Here is a 25000-nt window from a genome sequence, read left to right as displayed (position 1 = left end):
ATGCTCTGGTGTGTGTTTGTGTGTACTGTACACATGTTTCTGTGTGTGTGTGTGAGTGTGTGTGTGTGTGTGTGTGTATGTCCACAGTGTTGTGTATGTAGAATAAGTCCAAGGGTGGCGTCTGCAAGGGTGGCGACAGGTTTAGTAGGCAGGTGAAAAAATGAGGTGAAACAAAGCACGGGGCTTAGATGGACTGCAATCTTCAGTGTTCCAGAGAGACTACGTCTGGAACACTTTTGTGTCAGTAGTTTCAATCCATCTAAGATTACTTACTAACATCACTTAAACATCCCTGTGTGTGCTTTCCTTTTTTTCACCTGCCTACTTGTGTGTGTGTGTGTGTGTGTGTGTGTGTGTGTGTGTGTGTGTGTGTGTGTGTGTGTTTGTGTGTTTGTGTGTGTAAACATATCTGTGTGTGTGTTTGTGTGTGTTGATAGTATATTTTTTACTACCATATTTCTCTTGAGACTTAATCAGGACGATGCAGGTCAGAATCCAGGCTTTATTCTTTTCAATGAGGGGCCTAGTGCCCCTCAAGGGAGAAAAGTACATGTTTGTGTCACCCCATCATGGGTTTCACCAGATTCTCCGTATTCTCTTCTAACTTCTCTGACTAACAGAGACCATATTTAAAGTTACACACAAAGAGAGGGAGTGACCTCTAGGTCCAACCCAGTTTGAATATGCAAGGTAAAGGTGTGGTGTATGGGGAATGTGGCCTTTTGGGTGACATCTGGCCAGCTTCTATTGTCTTTTAATTAAAACTACCCCCTTTCCTGGGAAGTCCTTCAGAGGCTTGGACACATGCGGTTCTACAAACATCAACATTTCACACCTGGTGATAGGCAAGAGGCATAAACAATGGATACACTGCATACAGACCAAAGACACACACACAGGGTACACATGGGTACACAATCACAAATGACCATAAGAACTATACAGTCTTCAAGTCATAAAGACTTGAATCATTAAACCATTCACATAAAATATGAATACAAAATATTCCCTTCAGTGTGTAAACATATCTGTGTGTGTGTGTGTGTGTGTAAACATATATGTGTGTGTGTGTGTGTGTGTGTGTGTGTGTGTGTGTTTGTGTGTGTGTAAACATATCTGTGTGTGTGTGTGTGTGTGTGTGTGTGTGTTTGTGTGTGTGTAAACATATCTGTGTGTGTGTGTGTTTGTGTGTGTGTAAACATATCTGTGTGTGTGTGTGTGTGTGTGTGTGTGTAAACATATCTGTGTGTGTGTGTGTGTGTGTTTCTCAACTGCTTCCTCTGCTAGTGTGCTGCTGTCCTCCTTCACCAGTGTGTGACGGCACCAGTGTTCCTGTGTGTGCTGTCTACCTCTGGACTTGACTCCTTCCTCTCCTCTATTCTCTCTCTCCCTCTCTCTCTCTTCCTCTATTCTCTCTCTCTCTCTCCCTCTCTCTCTCTTCCTCTATTCTCTCTCTCTCTCTCTCTCTCTCTCTCCCTCTCTTCCTCTATTCTCTCTCTCTCTCTCCCTCTCTCTCTCTTCCTCTATTCTCTCTCTCTCTCCCTCTCTCTCTCTTCCTCTATTCTCTCTCTCTCTCTCTCCCTCTCTCTCTCTCTCTGTCTGTCTCTGCTCTGATGAAGGAGTTGTTGCTGTTTATTGCTAGTTGTTTATGTTTATGTTTACGTTTGCTGAGGCTCTTGTTTCCGTGCTTCTCACTGCTGCTTTTTTTGTGTTCTTTTTCTCTCAACTTTCTTTCTCACCTTCTCTTCTCTCTTTCTCTCTCTCTGTCTCCCTCTCTCTCTTTCCCTTTCTTTCTTTCTCATACACCTCTTTCACTCCCCCCCTCACACACACACACACACACACACACACGTAAACCCCCGTCATACTGCACCTCTCTCTCCACACCTCTTTTCTTTCTTGTCCACCGCCTCGCTCACGCAAACATTGACCCTTGACCCTTGACCCTTGACCCTTCCTTGGGCCACAGGATGTCAGACGTTGCCGAGTCGACCGCGAGGTAATGCTGAGACTACTTCTCCCTTCACCCCCACCAGCTCACAAAGCTCTTTCCAGCCACTCTCACGCTCTCTCTGTCTCTTTATGTGTGTGTGTGTGTGTGTGTGTGTGTGTGTGTGTGTGTGTGTATGTGTGTGTGTTCTGCTACACCTGACGTGTTGGACCTTACCATACCAGCAACAGACAGGCTTAGCATCAATAACATCAATAAAGATGTTACATCACTAAAGACAAGCATGTGTGCCTCATCTCAATTGGTTGAACATTTGAACTCACTCTTTGCCTTTCTTTCTTTCCACACCAAACAAATCTCACTGTGTTGGTGTGAGAATCGATATACAGACTCATGTACCTGAAACACACACACACACACACACACACACACAGTGTTGGTGTGAGTCTGCTGGGTCTGTCTGTTAGTTGGCTCTTTGTTTGCCTGTCTGACCATAGCAATCTCACTGTCTTTCTCCCTTTAAGACCTTAGTGAATCTCTCTCTCTCTTTCTCGTGCACTTTCTCTCTCTCGTTTTCTTTCTCTCCTCTCTCTCTCTCTCACACTTTCTTTCTCTCGTACTTTCTCTGTCTGTCCTCTCTCTCACTCTCGTACTTTCTCTGTCTCTCTCTCTCTTTCTGTCAGTACATCTCAAGACTCCCTGCTGCAGCCAACCACACTGTGCCCACACCGTAGCCTTTTCCTGGAAGCAGGATCTCTGAGTTAGACCAGCGGGTTTGTTCAATATAACCTCCTCCTCGTTCCTCGCTCTTCCTCAGTACACAAGTGCATCCTGTTTTGTGAAATCTCCTTACAGGACCCATTGGACTGGAGATAGATAGTAGTAGAAATAGGAGAAATATTTAAAGCCTATTGCTCTGTGTATACATCATTGAGAGGAAGTATTACTACCCATGATGCTTTAGGACTCAAACGTCATGGAAACCAGGAAGTGTAGTCGTCTGCAGCAGCAGGCTCTTGTCTCTCCCTCCCTCTCTCTCTCATCATGTGCGTTGTGACGTTGTCCTCGCACCCTTGTCGTCGTTGTTGTTGTTGTTGTCGTTGTTGTTGTTGCTGTTTACATGTTGTTGCTCCAGAGCATCCTACACCTGTTCTCTCTCCTCCTGACCCCCAGTTCAACCCCCAAGCTCCCCGACCCTCCGCTCGCCATTCATCTCTGTTCTTTTTTTACCCATCATGCATCCTGTTCACCTTAGGTCCTGCCACTTGGGCGATGGCGACCTCGAAACCCGACATCATGATCATCCTGCTCAGTAAACTTATCGAGGAGGGCGATGGCTTCTACAAGGTGAGATTCTGTTTACCTGTCTCCTTACCTGTGATGTGTTTTAACTCCTTCATTCCACAAGAATGTGCAGGGTCTAACAGACCTTTGGAGCAAAACATGATTGAAAACCTAAAATTGACCTTTGACATTTCTGTAAAATTGAGAGCTAATCAGAATTCATTGAATTTCCATGAAATAAATAAATACCGACAGCCAATCAGAGGTCATCGAATTCCAATGAAATACTGACGAGCCAACGAGAGCTCATCAAATTGAAGGGCATGGCATTATAAAATGATATGTCTCAGGCTTTCATTAGTGTGGATCAGTGGGGACAGGCCACTATTGTGGTAGATATGGACGTCGTGAGCGTTACGGTGGACACTGCGGACGGACCTATGGCTCCATGCCTGTGTGGGCTGGGAGTCATTAATGACATAAATGACCACACGTCTGAAGTGGGCTGGTGTGGCTAGCGTAATCTGTGTGTGTGTGTGTGTGTGTGTGTGTGTGTGTGTTGCCTGATGATGCTTTAGATCTGAACAGCTGGCAAACCAGATGTTGATATGTACAACATGAAAAAGCTTTTTGAATAATGTGTATGTGTGTGTATGTGTGTGTCTGATATGCATGTATTTTTTGGATGTGCGTGTGTGTGTGTGTGCATGCGGTCCTGTTGTGTGTGTGTCTGTGTGTGTGTGTGCATGTGAATTGTATGTGTGTGTGTGTGTGCCTGTGTCTGTGTGTACGTGTGTATCTGTGTACGTGTGTATGTGTGTGTGTGTGTGTGTGTGTGTGTGTGTGTGTGTGTGTGTGTGTGTCCCACAGAAAGGGAAGGTGAAGGAGGCGGCCCAGCGCTACCAGTACGCCCTGAAGAAGTTTCCACGTGAGGGTCTCAGCGACGACCTGAAGGCCTTCAGAGAGCTCAAAGTCTCCCTGTTCCTCAACCTGTCGCGCTGCCGCAGGAAAATGAACGTGAGTCCAATAGAAACTTAACACACTCACAGACTTCCACACTCCACATGCATACAAAGCAACTTAACACACTCCACATGCATGCAAAGCAAGATCAGTGTTAAACTTTATACATGAACTAAAATAAATGTTATTCTGCCTCATTCAACAGAGTTTGGTTCCAGGCAATGGTGTCATATGATAGCTAATGTATACAGTATATACAATATACATTAAACAGACAATGAACATGTTATTTGGGACACCTACAGTATATGTAGAAAATATACTGCTCAAAAAAATTAGGGGAACACTTCAATCATACACTGGATCAGTGCTCTGACACTGTTTGGTTCTGAGCACAAGTAAAACTTTTGAGGCGAGTGTTTTATTTTGCAAGAACTGTCAGACATTCTGTGAATGTAGTTTGAGAATGGAGAAAAGGGTGGAAGGTTTAAAAAAATGTGTTTTAACAATTGTGGAAAACCCTTGTTTTTGTGTTCCCTTAATTGTTTTGAGCAGTGTAATATACTGACAATGTTCCATTGAGCTTTCAACTGCGCTTGATTCCTCCAGAGTATCCTCCTTAGTGAGTGCTGTCAGCAGGTAAAAGGCAGCCGGATTAAGTGTAAATCAGTTTTGCCGTGCGAGAGCTGCTGTGGTTGAGGCGGATGAATGAGCCGGCGTGCCTCTCACAGCGCTCCTCATTAGCAGCGCTTTGCCTGGCATGGCACTGGGAGTTGGGATTCTCCACAGAAAAGCCCTGACAGTCCTTCACCGTAAAGAGATCTTTTTGAAGTCCCTTCTTTCAGAAATCCAAAGCTCATTCTGTGTGCGTTATAGCATACAAATCTGACACTCGAGGCAGATGGCAATTCAAAGTGATTTGCACTTCAAAGCCTACTTCAGTATCAGTCCAGATTCAGTATAATTGTTTGTTTGTAAACAGCCATCACAACTAGGCAACACACACAAGGCACCTAACCCCTCACTGCTCCCCGAGCGCCGCCGTTGTAGCAGGCAGCTCACTCCGCCGGGATTAGTGTGTGCTTCACCTCACTGTGTGTTCACTGTGTGCTGTTTGTTTTTCACTAATTCACCGATTGGGTTAAATGCAGAGACCAAATTTCCCTCACGGGATCAAAAAAGTATATATACTTATACTATACTTATACTTAATTTACCTCTGTTCTAACTTCAACTGTTTTAGCTAAAGAATGAATAGACTCAAGACTCAAGTTATGAGTATTGAATGAATGACTAATTTGACAGCCTTTTATGAACAGCCAGTCAGCACAACGCTTATTGACTAGCCAGGCAGACAATTAGTGCCTACGGCCTGTCGACCCATTCAGTACGAGTTGGCGATAATTTCAACTTCAACTGTCCCAACTACCCCAAGATAGATACTGTAATTTTATAGCAGATTGAGTGGTTAAGTCTTTTGACTTTTTATGGTTTTGAGACTTTTCTCCATTTTTAAACCTATCTTGTTTTGTAAGAATAATGAATTCCAGTCATAATATCTGATGATTTTCATGTGTGTGTGTGTGTGTGTGTGTGTGTGTGTGTGTGTGTGTGTGTGTGTGTGTGTCTGTCTGTGTGTGTGTGTGTGTGTGTGTGTGTGTGTGTGTGATTGTGATTTTGTGTGTGTGTGTCTGTGTGTGTGTGTGTGTGTGTGTGTGTGTGTGTGTGATTGTGATTATGTGTGTGTGTGTAGGACTTCGGGATGGCTGAGGAGTTTGCCACCAAAGCCTTGGAGCTGAAACCCAAGTGCTATGAGGCGTTCTATGCCAGAGCACGCGCCAAGAGAAGCAGCAGGTATGGGCTGAAAGGAAACGTCTGGAAGAGGGCTATGTCATAGGGCTGCCTTAGGGCCAATCAAATCGATCGATTAACAGTCAATAAAGTCTTGAAGACATGTCATAGGGCTGCCTTAGGGCCAATCAAATCGATAGATTAACAGTCAATAAAGTCTTGAAGACATGTCATAGGGCTGCCTTAGGGCCAATCAAATCGATCGATTAACAGACAATAAAGTCTTGAAGACATGTCATAGGGCTGCCTTAGGGCCAATCAAATCGATCGATTAACAGACAATAAAGTCTTGAAGACATGTCATAGGGCTGCCTTAGAGCCAATCAAATCGACCGATTAACAGTCAATAAAGTCTTGAAGACATGTCATAGGGCTACCTTAGGGCCAATCAACACTATCGTTTAACCATCAAGTAATGACTATTATGAAAACAACATAATCAAAATGGAAAGATTGATTATTTAGCAAATCCAGCATAGCCTTTGCATTACAGTGGTAACTGTTGTATACGTGATGTGTTTTGCGTGTTTGATTTTCAGTTGAATTATATTTAAAAATCAATTTAATTGGCATGCCTTGATTTATTTATACATGGCATGGCTCAATGATGTGTTGAGTAATTTGTAGCGTTTTTTTATACATCTATAATTTTATACTGTTGATCTTTAGAAAAGGAATTAATGTACTGAGAATGTCCTCATCTATGCACTAGCCCACTAGTGGTTGTGTGTGTAGCATGGTATTAGAAAGATGTTTCTCCCACTGATTAGATTATCATTCATTCATGCAGGATGGTGCTACTGCATTGTATAGCATGTTGTGTGTCATGCAAATTAGAGCCCCACTGTCTATCACAGAATTGTATTCTTTTTCATGAACACACACCCCCTGCAAACTGAACTGAGGCTGGTGTGTGTGTGTGTGTGTTTTGCCTGCAGACAGTTTGCCGAAGCACTGGAGGACCTGAGAGAAGCCATGCGATTGTCTCCGAACAACCGCGAGATCCAGCGGCTACTGCAGCGCGTGGATGAGGAGCACCAACAAACCATCCAATCAGAGGAGCCCGAGATAGCCCCGCCCCCGTCTCCTCCCCCGTCGCCACCTCCCCCAGAGGAACGCGAGGAGCCCGTACTTCCTGTGCACATCCCGCCCCCTGAGCCGCGATTGGACGACATGGAGCCCGTGCAGGACCTGTTTGAGGACGAGGACTACCTGGAGCAAGAGCTGGAGAACGTGTCCATGGGTCTGTCCAGCCTGCCAATCATCCAGAGCCCGCCCCTCTCCCCAGCGCACCATCACCACCTCCACCACCAGTACCACCACCATCAGCACCACCCCGACGCCGTCTACCTGTCCGGCGGCCAGGGCTTCGACTTCCACCCGAGTCACTCGTCCATGTCGTCTCCGACGCGCCAGAGCTACCAGTCGGCGTCCCCCCCGATCTCCCCGACCCACCAGAACTCCCACTACCGGACGAGCTCCCCCCCGCACACGCACGCGCACTCGCACACGTCCCCGGACCAGCACCCGTACCGATTCAGCCCGCCGCCGGCCCACGAGCCGTACCCGAGCCCGCCGTCCTCCCCGCTGCGCCGCAGCGCCCCCTACAGGGCCAGCCCGCCGCTGCCCGAGAGCGTGTGCCTGTACCGCTCGCAGTCCGGCTCGCCCGTCCGCTACCAGCACCAGGAGCCGCTGCCCGTACCGCTACCGCTGCCCGCGCGGCCCAAGTCGCCGCTCTCCAAGATGAGCAGCCAGCGGTCGTTCCAGCTGCAGTCGCAGGCGTCCCAGTGCTCGCAGTCGGCGTCGTCCAGCCAGCAGCACCACCGGCTGCAGCCCTCAATGGCCCAGATCGTCCGCACCAGCCAGCAGGGGGGCAACGGGGGGTACGGGGGTGGCGGTGGGGGGCAGTTGGCTCACCCGCTCAGCAGCCGCTATCAGGGCGCGTCCATGGACGAGAGGGGCCTGGTGGACGAGCGTGGCCGCCTGGTGTACCAGCCCTCGCTGGATGGACGCGCCATGCCGCCGCCGCCTCCTCCGCAGCAGGTGCAGTCCAGCCTGAGCGCGGGCGCACTGTGCCAGCACGCCGGGGGGCGAGGGGGCGTGGGAGTGCCCGGCGGTGGGGGCATGGGCGTCCTGGAGGGGGCGCTGTTGAAGGACGAGCTGACCCCCCAGCAGCAGCGTCCAGCCTCCGCGTACCGCCCGGGGGGAGGAGGCGGAGGGGGAGGAGGGGGTGGGGGGGGTCCGGGCGGAGGTCTCCGGTTCAGCCAGACACCGCAGATCAGCCGCAGCCAGTCGGCGGCGTACTACCCGGTGTCGGAGCGCGAGCGCGTGGTGGCCTCGGGCGGCGTGCCCGGCGTGTGTCAGCTGGGCTCGCCCGAGATCCCGCCGCACCTGGCCCTGCGCCGGCCCATCAGCGCCAGCCCCGGCGAGCTGCCGCTCAAGCAGCACCAGCAGTCGGCGTCGCCGCGGCCGCTCATCCACTCGCAGAGCGTCAGCATGCGCTTCTCCCCCTCCAGCAGCAGCCTCTCCTCGGGCGCTGCCTGTAATCTAGCCCCAGGCTTCCGGCCGGCCTCCTCCATCGGCCAGATGGAGATCCCCCTGCAGACGGCGTACGACCGCGACGAGCTGACCGCCGCCATCTCGCCGTCGCAGGGCGGGGGGGGCGGCGGAGGCCTGTACGGGGGCGAGAGCGCCCGGTCGCGGAGCACGCCTTTCATGGGCATCATCGACAAGACGGCGCGGACTCAGCAGTACCTGCACCAGCCGTCGGCGCGCGGATGGGCCATGACGTCCATGGACAGCGGCCTGGGCGGCAGCGGGGGCATCTCCAGCCCCACGTCGCCGGGCAACCTCATCCACCAGGCGTCAGTGGCGTCCGTCGCCGCCTCCGCCGCCGCGTCCTCCTACAGCCCGCCGGCGTCGCTCGGCAACATCGCCTACTACAACAAGACCAACAACGCGCAGAACGGCCACCTGCTCGAGGACGAGTACTACGGCGGCAGCCAATCGCAGCCGTCCTCGCTGGGCAAGCTGGCCAACGGGAGCGCCCGTGAGCGAGACCTGCTGGAGCGCGTGAGCCAGGGGCCCACCTACCAGGACGTGAAGGTGGCGCGGACTCTGCCCGTGGCACAGGTGGCCTACCAGGAGAACATGTTCCGCCAGCTGTCCCGCGACTCGCGTCAGGCGCCCACCTCGCCCATCAAACCAAAGAGACCCTTCGTGGAGTCCAACGTCTGACAACACAACTCCCCCTCCGGGGGGGCCATGAGAGTGTGTGTGGGTGTGTTTGTGCGGATGGGCTCGGGGGGAAAGTGTGTGTTTGAGAGAGAGAGAGAGAGAGAAAAAGAAAGAAAGAAAAAAGAGAGGTGGGTGTGTGCGTGTATATCTGTGAGGAGCCAGGGGTATAAAAGGTTGTTACATTTTTGTTTTAGTTTTTTGTTTACTTATTTTAATAACAGATTATGGATGTGAATGTGGAAAGACATGTTAGGCAGCGAAATCAGTTGACCCAATAGAAGGACCTGGCCTGGATTCGGGGCCAGAACCTGAAGTGTCTCAGGTGGTCACTGGACTCTGGGGGGACACACTCAGTAGTCACGACGACAGCCAGAGCTGTAGCCTCTGTATACATAACTTTAGTCAAAAGCTTCTCGTCTGTGGCTTATGCTATAGTGTACTACTACTACTACTACTACTACTATTGGATACTGTATACGAACCGCAAATCACAACCTCATTCTCTACAGTGTGAAGAGCACATCTAGACATAACCTCAGTGCAGAAACGCAGACCTGAAGCATTGTTACTGAGAGAGAGAGAGAGAGAGAGATGGAGGGAGGGAGGGAGGGAGAGAGAGAAAAAGTAGTATGAGTGGGCCAGTGAGAGAGAGTGTAGATTGTGTGTGTGTGTGTGTGTGTGTGGTGGTTTGGATGTGTTTTTGAATGGGAACATCGCAATGGGGATAGTCCAGACTTTTCTCTTTCATTCGAACACCTACCGCACGTGCGGTCAAAGACTCCGACTCAACTCAAGGCTCTGCTGAAGCTCTCACAGGATTGTTCAATACTGTAAAGAAGAGATACTCTACGAAATGACTCAGAAAGCTGTACTTAAAGAAAGCCACCAGAGAAATATTTATAAGTCAGTTCTATAATGTATAGACATATGAAAATACAGTATAACTCCATGTATAAGCATAGCATTTGTTTTGGTCTTCTGTTTTTTTTTTTTTAAAAGCTGGAGCGGAGAGGAATGAGGGCATTTGCTAACTTTCAACGTTTCTGGTCAGCGAAAAAAAACGGATCCATGCGGAGGACTTTGAGTATATGCTAAGGTCAATGTTTACAACCCAGAGAGAGATGTACATTTGGATTGGATGTGGACTGAGTGACTGATATTGTTCAAAAAAAGTGACTACTGATTCTACCATCTTGACAGTCCACTGCTACTGCGCGTATATATTTTATAACAGGTGTGACGGATGTTTCAGATTTTGTGTTCTAACATTCTCACTTTGAGGTGGGATCCATTTTGGCTAATTTATCTAGAACACACTGAAGAGCAGAGTGAGAACATGTCGAGGTGAGTTACGCTCACCAGATATTTGGAAATGAAAAAATGAGATTTCGGCCACAGCACAGTGTGATTTACATGTAGGCTCGAAAGTTTGGAGATGCCCTTCTCACAAAGTCAAGTAAAACAGAGAGGAGTGTTTTAGAAGAAAAGAAGCTAAAATATATATTTTGGTTCTTTATGTTACTGATTATTTTAATTACTAGTTTTTGTTGTTATTATGACACATTTACTGCACAATGTTTCTGTGATGTTTCTTAACCAAGAGCACTTTATTGATTTGATGTAGTAGGTTCGGATTGGTAACCCTTTGGTAGGGCCAGGGAGTTTTGTTTGTAGATGTTGGTGGGCGGAGGTCCCTGCCAAACAGCAGTTCAGAAGAAATTAATTTGTGTGTAGGTGTCCTTTTTAGAAACTAGCCAACCGTACTTGTTCTTGGTGCAATTATGAACTCTGAAACAAACAAACGAATGAATGATTGATGTGAGTGAGTGAGTGAGTGAATGTCCGAGTGAAAGAACAAATAACTTTAAGGGAAAAAAGCAAACTGTTTGTAAAAGTATGAACATGTGTACATATACAGAGAGCCTTTCTAGAGCACATTGTAACTGCTGTACATAAAAGCCAGCCACATGAATTTTATCCCCAGAGTGACCGACTTCAGACCCCCTGTGAGCGTTCATCGGAGGCTTTCCTTCCTTTCTTTTCCCAGCAAACCACTGCTGACAGTCTGAGGCACCTATCGGGCAGCGCTTCCGTCCAGCGTAACTCCTGACCCACACACAACAGTGTGCTATGGAGCAGGTCTGGGCTAGAGAGCCAGGCTGGATAGGCTTCAAGCAACAAGCAAAGAAATCGATAGATAGATAGATAGATACTTTATTGATCCCCAAGGGAAAATTCAGGAAATCTACCATTAAATGAGGAATAGAGAGAGAGAGAGATTGTTTGCGTGTGTTTAGAGTGTGAACATAAAACACAAACAGGCTAGTTAGATGTCTGTATGGGTTCCCAGTTGTCTGAGGGAAGGAAATGACTCTTGGGCAAGGCCTTGAATGGATGCCTTCTGGCCCTGGCAAAATATAATACAACTCTGTCATGATTGCTCAAGTTGTATGGAAGGCACTAAACACAAATAATCTCAGTGCCATTCCTGTCCATGAGTAGAAATGCAATACAGCTCTGAGGATGGTTGGGAGGAAGTAAAGCTTTTTACATAATCAGGAAATGAAGTATTAACTAAGTTGCCGGGGACAACTTACGTACACAGGCGCACTTAGTAACCATGGAAACGGAAAACTCTGCCAATTTGTACTTCCATGAGCTCAGTACGGTCTCAGCAGAACCCCAGCTGATCTCACCACAAATCACACACACCAAACAGTCACACAAACACATAGACACTCAGAACATAGCGGCGTGGAAGAAACCTTCTGGGAGGTTCTTATGACAGTACTTATTTTCTTTTTTTTCCCCTTTTCTTTCACAATTGTAAATTATTTTTGCTGTAAATAGTCAGATGCATGTTTAGTCTCTGCTCTCTACTGCTCCCAGGTTGGAATATGAACAACTCACGTGTGTGTGTGTGTGTGTGTGTGTGTGTGTGTGAGAGAAAATAATCCAGCTTTCTTCCCTCTGCACATCTAGCTATATAATATACAATCTGAGTGAACTGGGGAATATAAAACGCCCTCATTAGTCTCCTCACCCCATTCCCATTCATTTAATCTGTCAACTAAATCTGTCAACTAAACACACACACACACACACACACACACACATACATAGAGCGAGAAACTGGGGCAGCTTCTGTTAATTTCCTTTCATTTTGACTTTTGGTTTTGGAGTTCATTGTAACTGCTTGCTGGACAGAGTTCTCTTGTCTGTACATGTGAGCTTTCTGAGCGCTGTGACACAACAAAACAAAACAAAAAAAGTGAAAGAAAAAAATCAGTTTAACAGAAACCAATAAAACCGAATGTGTTTTTATCATGTGACATGAGAATCTGTATCTTTATAACACTCAAGGCAACACAGGGTGATTGCACACTACATGAAGCCACCACTGCACAGCCAATGTAACCATTCAGTCTTTTGTTAATTGATTGTTTCCTAACAGCAAATACAATGTTTACGAACAATTATGTTAAGGTTGCCACTGTTCTAACCGATTAGAGTTATTCTAGCATCTGAGTTAATTCTGATAAGTTCCTCTCTTCATCATAACATTTTGACACTAATTTGCTATTGGTTTGATGGTAAAAAGAACTTACAGTAAAATGTAGGCTACCGCAGAAATATGTTATTTGTATGCCTAGAGTTACTCTGCTTTTTAGCTAAAAGATTAACTGATTTTTAGGCCGCAATTAATCGTGTAGCTCAGTGATTCTTAAACTAGGGGTCGCGACCCCAAATGGGGTCGCCAAAAACTTCCATGAGGTCGCCAATTATTTTCTGTATTCAGTCTGAAATTATTATTAGGTGAAACAAAGGAAAATGATATTGGCCTTTTCTGCCTTTTTCTTATTTACACGCAGTTAAGAGAAGAGAGAGAAATGTTTTCGTCTTTCAACGAGATCTGGTTCAGTCTATGGGCTACTGGTCCGCTGATAGAAACAATGTAACTATCTGCTCCCACTATGCAAACTCAACTTGTTCCCGCTATTTTAAGTAAAACAAAACAAAAGACATAGGTAGCCTACTAGCCAAAATGGACAGGTGGCTGCTTAAAAAATGAACAAAAGCTCGGAAGTGCCATCTACCAGTGCGTCTACTCATCCGTGATCCTCAGATGGGACAAGTCTACAGCCCGGTGAGAATAAAAAAGAACAAACGGCGCGATCGGCTTTATCAGAAAGAATGTCTGAAATATGCATTCACTTGCCAAGTTAAAGATAACCTCGACCACCCACAATGTGTGATTTGCGGCGATGTTCTGGCGAATGAGAGCTTAAAACCTGTCAAAATGAAACGACATCTCAAAATACAGATGTCGGCTCAGCACCGTGGAGGAAAATCTCTGTCGCCGTAGGCCTATGCAGCATTCCTCCTAGAATGAACTTGCTATGTTCACGGAAGCATGCCCACCCTTCCCATTGAAATTGTTAAAGATAGTAAACCAGAAAAGGGAAATAGAAAATACTGTTATTGTTATCGCCATAAATATAATTAATGTAACGTTGTAGGCCTAATGCTGCATGTGTATGTGTGTGTGCGTGCTTGTGTGTGTGCGCGCGCTAGCACATCGCTCTGATCTGATATGGCGGCAGCCTAGGCTACACTTGTTTAATCGTGATTGTTTGGTTTTCTCGGTTCTTGTTCATATGGAGTAAATAAAACAAATGACTTTGCTTTCTAGTTTTTGCTTGATTTAGTTGTTAACGTTTGAGGGGGGTATTTGAGTAAGGACTTGTTTGGGGAAAGTGGGGTCGCCAGACCTCGCCATACTTTTTTGTGGGGTCGCCAGACAAAAAGTTTAAGAACCACTGGTGTAGCTTACGACTGATTATTCAGGAATGTTTTGTTATTTCCTGAGGAAACACACATAACATGTATCAACTTTTGCACCATGGGCAGCAGTATGATGAATGTATAGCAAAAAAATGACATAATGACAGTATAATACGATACAGTTTTATAGTGAATACTGAACTGTAGCTTAACTTTCAAAAATGATATCGCAAATCAAATCGCAATATCTGCCAGAAAAAACGCAACTGGATTATTTTCCCTAAATCGTTCTACTCTTTAGAGAGACGTAAGACATTCTTTGCAGATGATCCCAAATGCAAGTGTTTCTACTACACAATCGAGCAGGACATGAGCACCATATAGTTAGCGCTCTCTGCACTCTTTCCTTCTTTTCAACAGCAACTAGAGGCAATGCAGCAGTGTTCTACTGTGGCGCAATACTATGTCTCTACCAGTAGAGGGAGTCTCTCGTACACATAACCAAACACTGAGCTCCTGACAGTCTGGCACAGATTAAAGTTTGTGAGATGAGATATTTTCAGTTATTCATAGATGGAAATAAGTGCAATTCTTACAGACACTACTTACATTTTAGTATTTACTTAAGATGGTAAAAATGTCTTTGGAAACAATAAAGATGAAAAACCATGAAAATGTCCACAATAAATTACAAGGTGGGCTCAACCCCAAAAACTAAGGATCTGCAGAACACTATTTACCCACACCAGCAGTCTTTGAAATCAATTTCAATCACTGACACTTTGAACAAAAAAAAAGAGCAAACGGCATCTTTTGCTCTATTCACTGATGAGGTGAACCAACATGGATGGTTTAAGTTCCCTATGTATGCAGGCCCCAAGGCTGTGATGCTTTTAAAAGTGCTCAATCAAACGCAAGCCACTGGTGTAAGAAGCTGAAGAGCTTCTGCTTTTGATGCCCTCAAGCATTGCCGATTCGAGACCACATGCCAGCCAGGCAATGTAACAGGACCGTCTTCAATCCCTCTTGGCTTTGGCGGTGAGGAAATGGACGACGCCAGGGATGAAAAGAATAACCACTTGAGGCACGAGGGTGTATTTGACGAAGAAGAGCGTGTAGAAGAGGACGGGGTAGTCCATGGGGAGGTTAACGCGGTTGATGTGGTGGAGGGCCATGGCTGAGAGGGCCACACAGAGAGCCCGCGGGGCCCAGGAAAGGCTCCAACCGCCAGGCTTCCAGGACTGGGCGAGCCCCAGGCCTGACAAGGCCCCGCTGGCCCGCACGATGGAGGAGAAAGGGTTGGTGTCCAGGCGAACCCATTCAGCGTGAGCACACCATTTTTTCGCCAGTGCCACTGACCTTTCAGCAAAAAGAGCAAAACACATGTTTGTTTTGTTGTTGCCGTAAATTCAATTCAATTTGTGACTTTTGGACTTTTTAGTTTTGGAGTTTGGACTTTTAGGAATCCCTCTCTGTCTCAAATAGAACACTCATAGTAACACTCTGGAGCACCTACCAGGACAATGGGATTCCGGCCTTCTCTAGGGCGGTGTGGAGTACCAGCGTTCCCACCAGTATTCCCATGCTAATGCGAAGGTAGAAGAGCAAGGACTGGGATTTCGGAATGGAGCGACTCAGGTAGACCCCAAGAACAATACCTGGAATAGTGGGTGAACCCGTAGAGTAGAATTAATTATTATATAACTTAATATTTAGTTACACAATATGTATTTATAAATTGCTATTACCATAATAATATGCTGTTTTTTAAATGACATGACATTTTGCCATGACATGTTAGCCTACATACATCTATATTTAACATTTCAGTCAACAATTTGAGAATTATTAACCCTTTATTAACCATCATTATATTGTGTATTAACAATTAATAACATCAGTAGCCAATATCTTAGTCACTTGTTCTATATGGTTTGTCATGTAATGTGTTCATCTAGATAGTACATCACATGCATGATTTGAACTGTGAACTCTTACCGGTCAGGAACCCAGCAATGACCTGGTGGGGAAAATGGGCCAGTATGAAGATCCGAGAGAGGCCAATGACCGCAAGCAGCAGGACGTAGATCAAGTATGGCAAACTAGCCACCACCTTACTGGGAGTCAAACATAACACAGGTCACAGAGGTTTAGCACCTTGGGGCATCCGTGGCCTACTGGTTAGCGCTTCGGACTTGTAACCGGAGGGTTGCCGGTCGAACCCCGACCAGTAGGCCACGGCTGAAGTGCACTTGAGCAAGGCACCTAACCCCTTACTGCTCCCCGAGCGCCGCTGTTGTTGCAGGCAGCTCACTGCAACGGGATGTGTGCTTCACCTCACTGTGTGTTCACTGTGTGCTGAGTGTGTTTCACTAATTCACGGATTGGGATACCAGAGACCAAATTTCCCTCACGGGTTCAAAAGAGTATATATACTATACTTAGTGACTGCTTTGCCCAAACAGAATGTGTAGGTTACTACAAAGTGGGCTGATTTCATTCATAACTGTACAGCAGAACACAAAACCTGTATCCGAACAGTATAGTCTGTTCTGTCTCTTGAACTAGCCACTGGAAGAACAGTGGCAAATAACCTATATCTTTGAAATGAGGATGGCTAACTGTGCCACTGTGCCCTTGAGCAAGGCCCAAGCTGCTCTGGGGAGACTGGCCCCTGCCATTTGTATCTGTAAGTAGCTTCGGACAAAAGCGTCAGCTAAATGCATAAGTGAAATAAAAACAAGAATAAAAACAAACGAATATGAGTGATTTCTAGAGAGTGAGTTTCTGTGAGCACTAACCTGCCTGTCCGAGTGTGTATTTCTGAGGCCAAGGTGGATGCCATCACCCACCACACTGCTCCTGTGATCATCGCGTGCCCCGAGGGACTACCTGTGAGCGGACATGCAGGGTCTGTCAATCAAACTCAACTTCTGATCCCTGACAACAGCAGAATGGACCTTTATCACAGCAGCCATTTTTACATGAGATATATGGCAGGCCCAGGTGTTACTGATGACATTAAATAACACTTGAATTGAACAGACTAGAGACTAAGGTATGTAGTAACACCTGTGCTTACTTTTTCCATATCAAAATGGCTGCTGTGAAAAAGATCTATACACACACTACACCATATAAAGCTAACATGGCATTCACCAGACAGCACTGACCTTTCCCTACCAAAGATTGAGTCAAGCTTTCTGATGAAAATAAACGGGCTTCACATTTTAAACAATATTATGGTTAGGTTTTGTCGATGCCAAATAGAGAACCTGCCTGGTCCAGTTTCGCAGGTAGAGGGAAACTGCTGTAGCTGAGGCGGGTTCTTCTCAAACAGGCCGGACTCCTTTATCCACCAGTATGGCCGTTCTCCGAAAAGAATCCTGCAAGCAATACGATAATTTACAGTAGGTTGAGCATGCGAAACGTATTATTAGAATGAATCACCCCATATCCAAAATTAAATCAGTCTTTAACGTTACCATTTGAACACCAGGTTGAGCCATTCCGATATAGCAGCAACCCAGACCACGGCTACGCCAGTTTGTCGGCTGACGAAGTACGTCAGAGGAAATATCAACAAGAACGCTGCTTTCGGGTCACCCATGTGAGAGGCGAAGAGCCATATGTGCTCATATTGTTTCGTTGACAGCTGCAAGGACTCTGCTATCCAAATACCCTGGGTATGAACGGCATCCATCACTAGCTGTTGATAAATGACACAATAGGCCGCACGTCCCGTCCCTGTTGTTATTACCTTTGAAAATACAAGAAAAAAAACAACAATTGAAACGAACGTTATATGCTGAGGAAGTTACTGTATAGCAGCAGTACGTCTTGATGAAAATCCAAGGTCCAGTGTTAACCTTAACCCCTAAAGTTCACCTACATTCAATGAAACGCTATGCAAGAAGTGTAATGTAATAACATAAACCATAAATCATTAACTTGCCAACGACAGAATAATTCCTCCTCAGTATCAGGACTCTTACACTGGCTTTCATTTACATAGTCTATGTTCATTTACTCTCGCACCTATCAGTGTTTACACCCACACCGCGCTCCGCACTAAAAGAAACTCTCCACGTCATTGGCTTGTTGAATCCGGGACACGGATAGTAGAATGGGACAAACATAGTTATTTTCTTTCAAGCACACAACTATGCTGGATTCTGAATCTAAAAGTAAAATCAACGTTATCGTAAGTAAAATGTCATTTTGTTCGGCTATGAGATTTTTGAGATTTATGAGATTTTTCTTTTGCCAAATTATACATGTTAGCATGTTAGTTTTGTGTTTTCTTTATCCCAACATTTTAAAAACATAATACAAAACAGTAATTGTTGTATTCTTTTTTGTCTTCTTGTGAGACAGTGATTCAATTAACTGTTGCAATCCCGTGGCGTGCATCAATACAGATATCTTTGCGAATGGAGCAGGTGTGTGTGTGTGTGTGTTGGGGTGGGGTGATTATCTACCCAGAAACTGTAGATAAATTGAGCCGATATATATATGATATAACCTTGATGATATGTAAAATTTATTAATATGCACTAAGCACAAATGGATACTACAGAATGTTGTGATACTATGAATGAACAAGAGATGCAAAGTGTTCCTGGCGTCATTTGACACGCCCATTTTTAAAGGAGTCATGCCGTCGCGCACGTTTACGTAAAAGCAGGCGCTCCGGTTTCCCTGGCGGAGAAGATGGCGGCTCCTGGACCGGGGGAGTATTTCAGTGTCGGGAGCCATGTCTCTTGTCTTACCTGCTTAGGTCAACGTTTACAAGGAGAGGTCGTGGCTTTTGACTACCAATCCAAGATGTTGACTTTGAGTATCCTTTTGTCGATCGGTGGACACCAAGGGCTCGATGGCCACCTTGGCAGTTAGGGGCCTGTTAGTAACCGAAATATGTCAAATAGTGATCCGTGCAGTCGCAAGTGTATGTGATAGCCGGTTAACCTAGCAAGCTGACTCTTCATTCAATATATTTGGTGGTCTGTAGAGTTGGCTCTGTCAAACTATTTGTGTTTGTTTATAGTAAGCTATTGAAATATGTACGGACAAGCGTTTGTAGCCATTCCTCATGTGTTGTGCTTAATGTGAAATTCAGTACTCTTGCCTGTACTCGGATCACTATTTGGCAATTCCAAAGTGGCATCATGGCAGATCCTCATTAGCCTGATAGCATAGCGAGTTGATGTTAGCCTGCGATGTCAGATTGATTAGTGGCATTGACAAATTGGCTAATTCAGTTGTTCAGGATGTCAATTTTAGATCATAAATGTATTTACTTGTTATCAGTAGTGTACAACGATACATACCTTTGAGTGTAACGTTACTGGAGGTGTGCTTCATCAAACTACACATCTTTGGCTAGCACGCTAGCATAGTAGCTAACATTATGGTCAGGGGGCTTCTGTGTTAGCTAACGTGTTCGGCACCCAGCTAGGTAGCATGAAGAGTCGACTGATCATTTTTGTCCTGACATTGCTTTATGCTTCGTACATAAGCCAGCCGCAGCGGTTGATCAGTTAAAGTTAATCAACATATGTTAATGATTTGTTCTAACGTTTATTGATTACATGAGACAACATATGCTGAGTAGCCGATTGACAGTTTGAATGGCTAACATTACTTAGCTGTCTGCTAATGCTGGTAACGTTAGTGGCGATAGTAGGGAACGGATAACGTTATTTTCATTTGACTGTGGTTTGTAAGCTTAAGGCATATTATAGTAAAAGGCTAACGTTACTGTAACATTAACTTGCTAGCTGGCACCCCCATGGTAAGATTACATCAGACACATTGTATCGTTAAATGGCCTATCTTGTGGATAATTTGTATAGGCCTGACTATAGAGTTATTCGCTTATTATTATTCGAGCCAACATTGCTTTTGTGCACAACATTAGTGTCATATTACAATGGTCACTCCCTGAATGTTAATGTAATGTCAGTCTATGTTGGCTGTCCTACCGTGTTTCGATCGGAATTGTAGTTTTGAGGGAAACGACAATGAGTTCAATCTGAGTTCTAAAGGCCCGTCATAAATGTAAAAATTAGTATACACGTAAACATATTGAACTACTGAAAAAATATGAAGTTACCATTATATCTTGTTAGGTTAATCGTGTAGGAAGGCATTAGTTGTTGCACTACATGTTTACCTCCAGACTATGACAAATCATGGAAACATGCGGGTGACTGATACTGTTGCCTTTATCCCTTACGAAAAGTACTACAATGATACTTGTAATCCTACAAGATTTCTATAGTAGTGTATAATGCTTCTGTGGTGTTCTGCAATAGGCTACCTCTATAATATCCTTGCCCGCTATAGTGTTCTTATAGTAGTCTTAGTACTTCTATGGTATGCCCCAAAATACTATACTACTTCTATGGTATGGTCCAAAATACTATAGTATTCCTGATAGTACTATAATATTTTGTCCCAAAATACTACACGATTCCTATAGTTCTTTTTCATAAGGGTTGAAATGGGCAACATTATATTGTGTTGCATAGTTTGTATTTTGTGCGTGTGTCTAACTCGTCATTGCCGCTCTCATTAATGTATGCTATAGTCTGTCAGCATTAGTCGTAGTCAGCAATGTAGACGCTTACCACCTTCTATAGTGTCTGCCATTGTTGTGTGCAGCAAGTCTTAAATTGGGGCAGCAGGCTAGCTATTGCTGTCCATGCTTGAAAATGGCCTTGAGGCCTCAGTGGAGTATTGAGCGAGACTGGAGTCTTTTGAATCTTGTGTGTAGGTGTTCCCCGTTCTCAATAGGTGGCAGTATAGCCTTGGATCTTTTGCTCTTCTCTGTTCTGGGGCAACAGACAGGAGGCAGAGTGGTGGAACTGTGGTGGAGGCTTGTTCATTCATTTGAGTGATGTGTCAGCAAGATGAAGGATGTGATATGTTTAGTGTGGGCTGCTGTGCTGTGTGTTACAATTGATGTGTGGTCGGTGTGTAAGGGGACATAGATTTTGGTGGTGGCTATGGCCAATCACCATTGAGTGATTTGTGTGAGAATGGGGTGGTCAGTGCAGGTATGGTCAAACAAGTGACCTGACTGGACAGAGTAGGCGTGCGTGTTTGTGTGCCGGTCTGCCTACAAGGGAACTCCATAGCATTCTGTGCTGTTCCCAGCTCTGAAATGCCTTAGAATGTTCTTAGAATACGAAAATGAAAGTTGTTTCAGTAACTTGTCTCTGCATATATGAAAATCGTATGCAAATGCACCTCTACTCAGATAAGTGGGAAGTAGTGATGTAGATGGTCAATAATGACCAGCATTCAAACCTCTTGCTCAGCATTCCGTTTCTGGCACACGTTGTTCCCTTTTTTTTTTGCTTGGCAGTGCCAGTTTCTACCCATTGGAGAGGAGAAATATCTGATTGTGTTCTTCCTGAGGATTTAATTATTTGGATTGATGTTTTGCTGGTCTTTGCTAGATCCATAACTCATAAATTCTGGATTCTGGAATGAGGTCAGTAACAGCTGGAAGTAGAATAGACTACAAACTGTTGGTTGTAAAATAGGTACTTATGGTATAAAAACAGTAGAGGTCAACGCCACAGGGGCAGTGCGGTGTCCAGTGACAGCAGTGAGGTGTGTGTGTCAGTCAAAGTCTGCTTTATTGTCAATTTCTTCACATGTCAAGACATACAAAGAGATCGAAATTACGTTTCCCACTATCCCACGGTGGAGACAAGACATATTTTACCAATTAAGGCCACAGACAAACATAACATTCAAGTAAACAATATAAAAAGTAAATAACAAGGCACATACAATGAAGAAATAAGAGCAGCAAAGTTTGGGTTGAAATTGTGCAATTGTGCATACAGTAGACAGTCAATAAATGGCTGAGGTAGTGTGTGTGTGTGTGTGTGTGTGTGTGTGTGTGTGTGTGTGCGCGTGCGCGTGCGTATGCTCTGACTTTACGAATAAAGTACTGTTAACCTTCATGTGCTGCTGTTCACCTTAACCTTTGACCTCTCAGAATGTGCTTCCTCCAGCGGTAAGCCAAACTTGAGCGACGTGGTCCTGATTAACCTAGCCTATGTGTCAGAGGTGGACATCATCAATGACCGCACTGAAACCCCACCTCCGCTAGCATCTCTCAATATAAGCAAGGTAAGGTGGCTTCTCCCAGCATCTTATTTCATTTTGATTTATTTACCCCAGCTGGCATTTTTTCTGCCCATGACGAGGCGGTTTAGTGGCGGGCGGGGTGTAACATCGGTAACGTCGCCAACTGACAATCGGTCGACCCGGGGGTTGATCCCCGCCATTGCGAGTCTGTGTCACTTCGGATAAAAGTGTCTGCTAAATATCAGTCAACTTTAACGTTCACTTTAAGATAACCCAGAAGGAGTTGTATTAAACCTGATAATAGAACAGCCAGGGGGCTTCAATCTCCAAACTAATCAAAGCCAAAGGGCTCTTCTACTAGGAGGTTTACCACTTTCTCTGGGTTGACTTACCCAGGTCTGTCTCATAACCACCTACTTGGAATACACCCCTGGCCATCGGTGAATCCTCTGCTTCGCATGAATCACGTATCTGACCTTTAACCGCACGGCCAATCTTCATCTTCTAACGACATGACTCTGCCGAACACCGAGATTTTATTCGTCACTTGAGGCATTCCGTCTGATGTTGTTTTTAAATATCAAACCAATGACCCCGTGTAGAAGTCTGCGTTTGCTCCATAGCCAGCAAATAAAGGCATCCTTTGTAGAAGTTGACGTTTGCCAAATTGATTGATTTGGTTATCAGTAGCCATGCAGCTGTCTTCATCTCCTGATCCTCATTCATGTGCACTGAGACTTTGTCGGCGATAACGCCTTGCAAACTTATGAATGGTATTCATTCACCCATAAATAATATGAGACTGCTCACAGCTATTTACATGTATGTTGTGGTAACCCCTTTGATTGGTGAGATGTATTTATGTTACCGCATGCATGCTTGTGGATAACACACACTGCAAATAATTTGAATTGTCAGTGACTTTGTAATGTCTGAACAAGTTGTCAGTGAGTTGGTGTATTGTCCACGGTACCGTTCTCAGTTCTGTCTCTGACGCTATGCTGCCACTTTCTCTAGCTACGTTTACAATTACATTTACGTTTATTAGGGGTGTAACGGAACACAAAAAAATCACGGTTCGGTGTGTACCCTGGTTTTGAAGTCACGGTTCGGTTAGTTTTGGGGTACAGTAAGCCTGTATGTACTGTTAACCTAAAACTCACTGACAATATTGCTGATGGGTAACAGGAATAGTAATTTGGTTTCAAATGTTTTTTGATGTTAAATGACTATGATATATGGTCCTCCACTTGATATGTGTATAGGAACTCAAATTTAAAACAATCTCCGCACGCAAAAAAGCCTATTGTTGATTATTGTTTAAGACTCATTTGATACAATCGATACACATCTATATTGAACCTAACGTCCTGTGTCTAAATTGTTTGGTACGAATATGTGAACCTTTACAATCCTAACATTTGTTCATTTAGCAGATTTTTCTATCCAAAGTGACTTTCTTATATTACAAGGGCCACTGTCCCCTGAGCAACTAGGGGTTAGGTGCCTTGCTCCAGGGCACAACGGTGGATGCCAGGAATTGTACCCACAATTTTCTTTGTTTCTTTCCCCTTTCTCTCTCTCTCACTCACTCTCTCTCACTCTCTCTCAATCTTTCACTCTCTCTCACTCTCTCTCTCAATCTTTCACTCTCTCTATCTCACTCTCTCTCACTCTCTCTCTCGCTCTCTGTCTCCATAGCTGGCCAACCGAGCACGGTCAGAAAAGGAGGACAAGCTCTCCCAAGCCTATGCAATCAGTGCAGGGGTGTCTGTGGAAGGCCAGCAGTTATTCCACACTATTCACAAAACGTGAGTACTTCTCTTCCTGTTGGGCCATTTTAGTTTAGATAACATGGTTATTGTGTTTTTTGTCCCTACCATACAGTAGAGATGTTCTTGTGGTGCTGACTTAAACTATCTTTGTGTCAGCCTTTGGGACTGTAAACATTGAGCATTGAGATGCATTAAGATAGAGATTCACACTCTTTTTCACAATTTAAATTCATGGAATATTTGCAACATGCATCGAGTTTTTAGAAACCGAAAAGCTTTCCACAGTGAACGGGCCCTTAAGCATTTTTAAAACCACATGGTAAGGCAGAGAATGGTTCCATTTCCAGCCTGTCCAATGTCTTGAAGGGCAAACCGCAAAGTCGGTTCCTGTGAAAACTAATAAAAGATTCATTTCATGATGCTGTACCCATGATGTTTATCAATTAAATTTTATTATGTGAGAAAATCAGTTGTCCTACAAATTTTGTTTGGGCAGCACCGCTCTTAGACACGAGGACACTTAACACTTTATTGTCTGTACAACATGGTGTAATATATTTATTTGAGAATATCAGTTAAAGGGGAAATCCGGTGTAAAATGGATTTTGGATATGCTTAGCATGATGACAAGTTTGAACGTTCGCTGGGGAACAAAAAAACACTAATCTGATGCATTCTAAACGAGGCTCAAAGTAGCCCGACACTTCAGTATAATGAGGGTCCTAACATATAAAACGAGGAATTGACAACTTTGTAAATTTACAGATTTTTTTTTTTTAAAAGGACCGTATACAGACAATACCTTGAGTCGTTTGCCGGTCGGCGCCATCTTAAAATTAAGTCACTTAACACAGATCTCGCATGTTTTTGAGGGAAGTACTTACTTTAAAGTACTTCCGTCAAAAACATACGAGTTCTGTGTTGTTTCAAGGTTGCGCCGACCGGCAAACGTTATTCATCGTCTCAAGGACTTGATGTGTTCAGCGGATTTGCGAGGGTCTTTTTTGACTTTCCCAGAGTAAACACACATTAGTCCCTCCCTGGG

General features: G+C 45.0%; 3 protein-coding genes across 3 annotated transcripts in view; 2 read left to right on the top strand and 1 right to left on the bottom strand.

Annotated features, from left to right (window-relative positions):
* The window catches only part of tanc2b (tetratricopeptide repeat, ankyrin repeat and coiled-coil containing 2b), a 177353-nt gene extending 164738 nt beyond the window's left edge, over positions 1-12615 (top strand). The window contains exons 28-31 of the mRNA XM_076297808.1: positions 3207-3298; positions 4106-4252; positions 5952-6052; positions 6988-12615. Of these exons, the coding sequence (XP_076153923.1) occupies positions 3207-3298; positions 4106-4252; positions 5952-6052; positions 6988-9286 (2639 nt within the window). The 3' untranslated portion in view covers positions 9287-12615. The remainder of the gene's footprint in view (positions 1-3206; positions 3299-4105; positions 4253-5951; positions 6053-6987) is intronic.
* Positions 12616-14232: 1617 nt separating this feature from the next.
* Positions 14233-18135, bottom strand: g6pc3 (glucose-6-phosphatase catalytic subunit 3). The gene is made up of 7 exons (XM_076297807.1): positions 18027-18135; positions 17557-17831; positions 17347-17457; positions 16873-16959; positions 16070-16188; positions 15588-15729; positions 14233-15430 (listed from the first exon to the last, which is right to left on the bottom strand). Exons 2-7 carry the CDS (start codon positions 17772-17774, stop codon positions 15088-15090), a joined length of 1020 nt encoding a protein of 339 aa, XP_076153922.1. The 5' UTR covers positions 17775-17831; positions 18027-18135; the 3' UTR covers positions 14233-15087.
* A 616-nt stretch (positions 18136-18751) lies between these two features.
* lsm12b (LSM12 homolog b) overlaps positions 18752-25000 on the top strand; it is an 8106-nt gene continuing 1857 nt past the window's right edge. Inside the window, exons 1-3 of the mRNA XM_076297806.1 lie at positions 18752-18911; positions 22089-22222; positions 23882-23991. Of these exons, the coding sequence (XP_076153921.1) occupies positions 18785-18911; positions 22089-22222; positions 23882-23991 (371 nt within the window). The 5' untranslated portion in view covers positions 18752-18784. The remainder of the gene's footprint in view (positions 18912-22088; positions 22223-23881; positions 23992-25000) is intronic.

Source organism: Alosa pseudoharengus, unplaced genomic scaffold, assembly GCF_046254945.1.
Source record: "Alosa pseudoharengus isolate Yale_2024_CS ecotype anadromous, Long Island Sound unplaced genomic scaffold, YU_APseudo_1.1 YU_APseudo_1.1_scf_21, whole genome shotgun sequence".
Classification (NCBI taxonomy): Eukaryota; Metazoa; Chordata; class Actinopteri; order Clupeiformes; family Clupeidae; genus Alosa; species Alosa pseudoharengus.
Note: the sequence above shows the minus strand (reverse complement) of the source record. Positions and strands in the feature narration are given on the sequence as shown.

Coding starts and splice junctions, on each gene's coding strand:
- g6pc3 (XM_076297807.1), bottom strand. CDS start 17,774: ATGGATGCCGTTCATACCCAGGGTATTTGGATAGCAGAGTCCTTGCAG. Junction 16,189..16,872: donor ATACACACTCGGACAGGCAG/GTTAGTGCTCAC, acceptor TTTGACTCCCAG/TAAGGTGGTGGCTAGTTTGC. Junction 15,431..15,587: donor GCCGGAATCCCATTGTCCTG/GTAGGTGCTCCA, acceptor TTTTGCTGAAAG/GTCAGTGGCACTGGCGAAAA.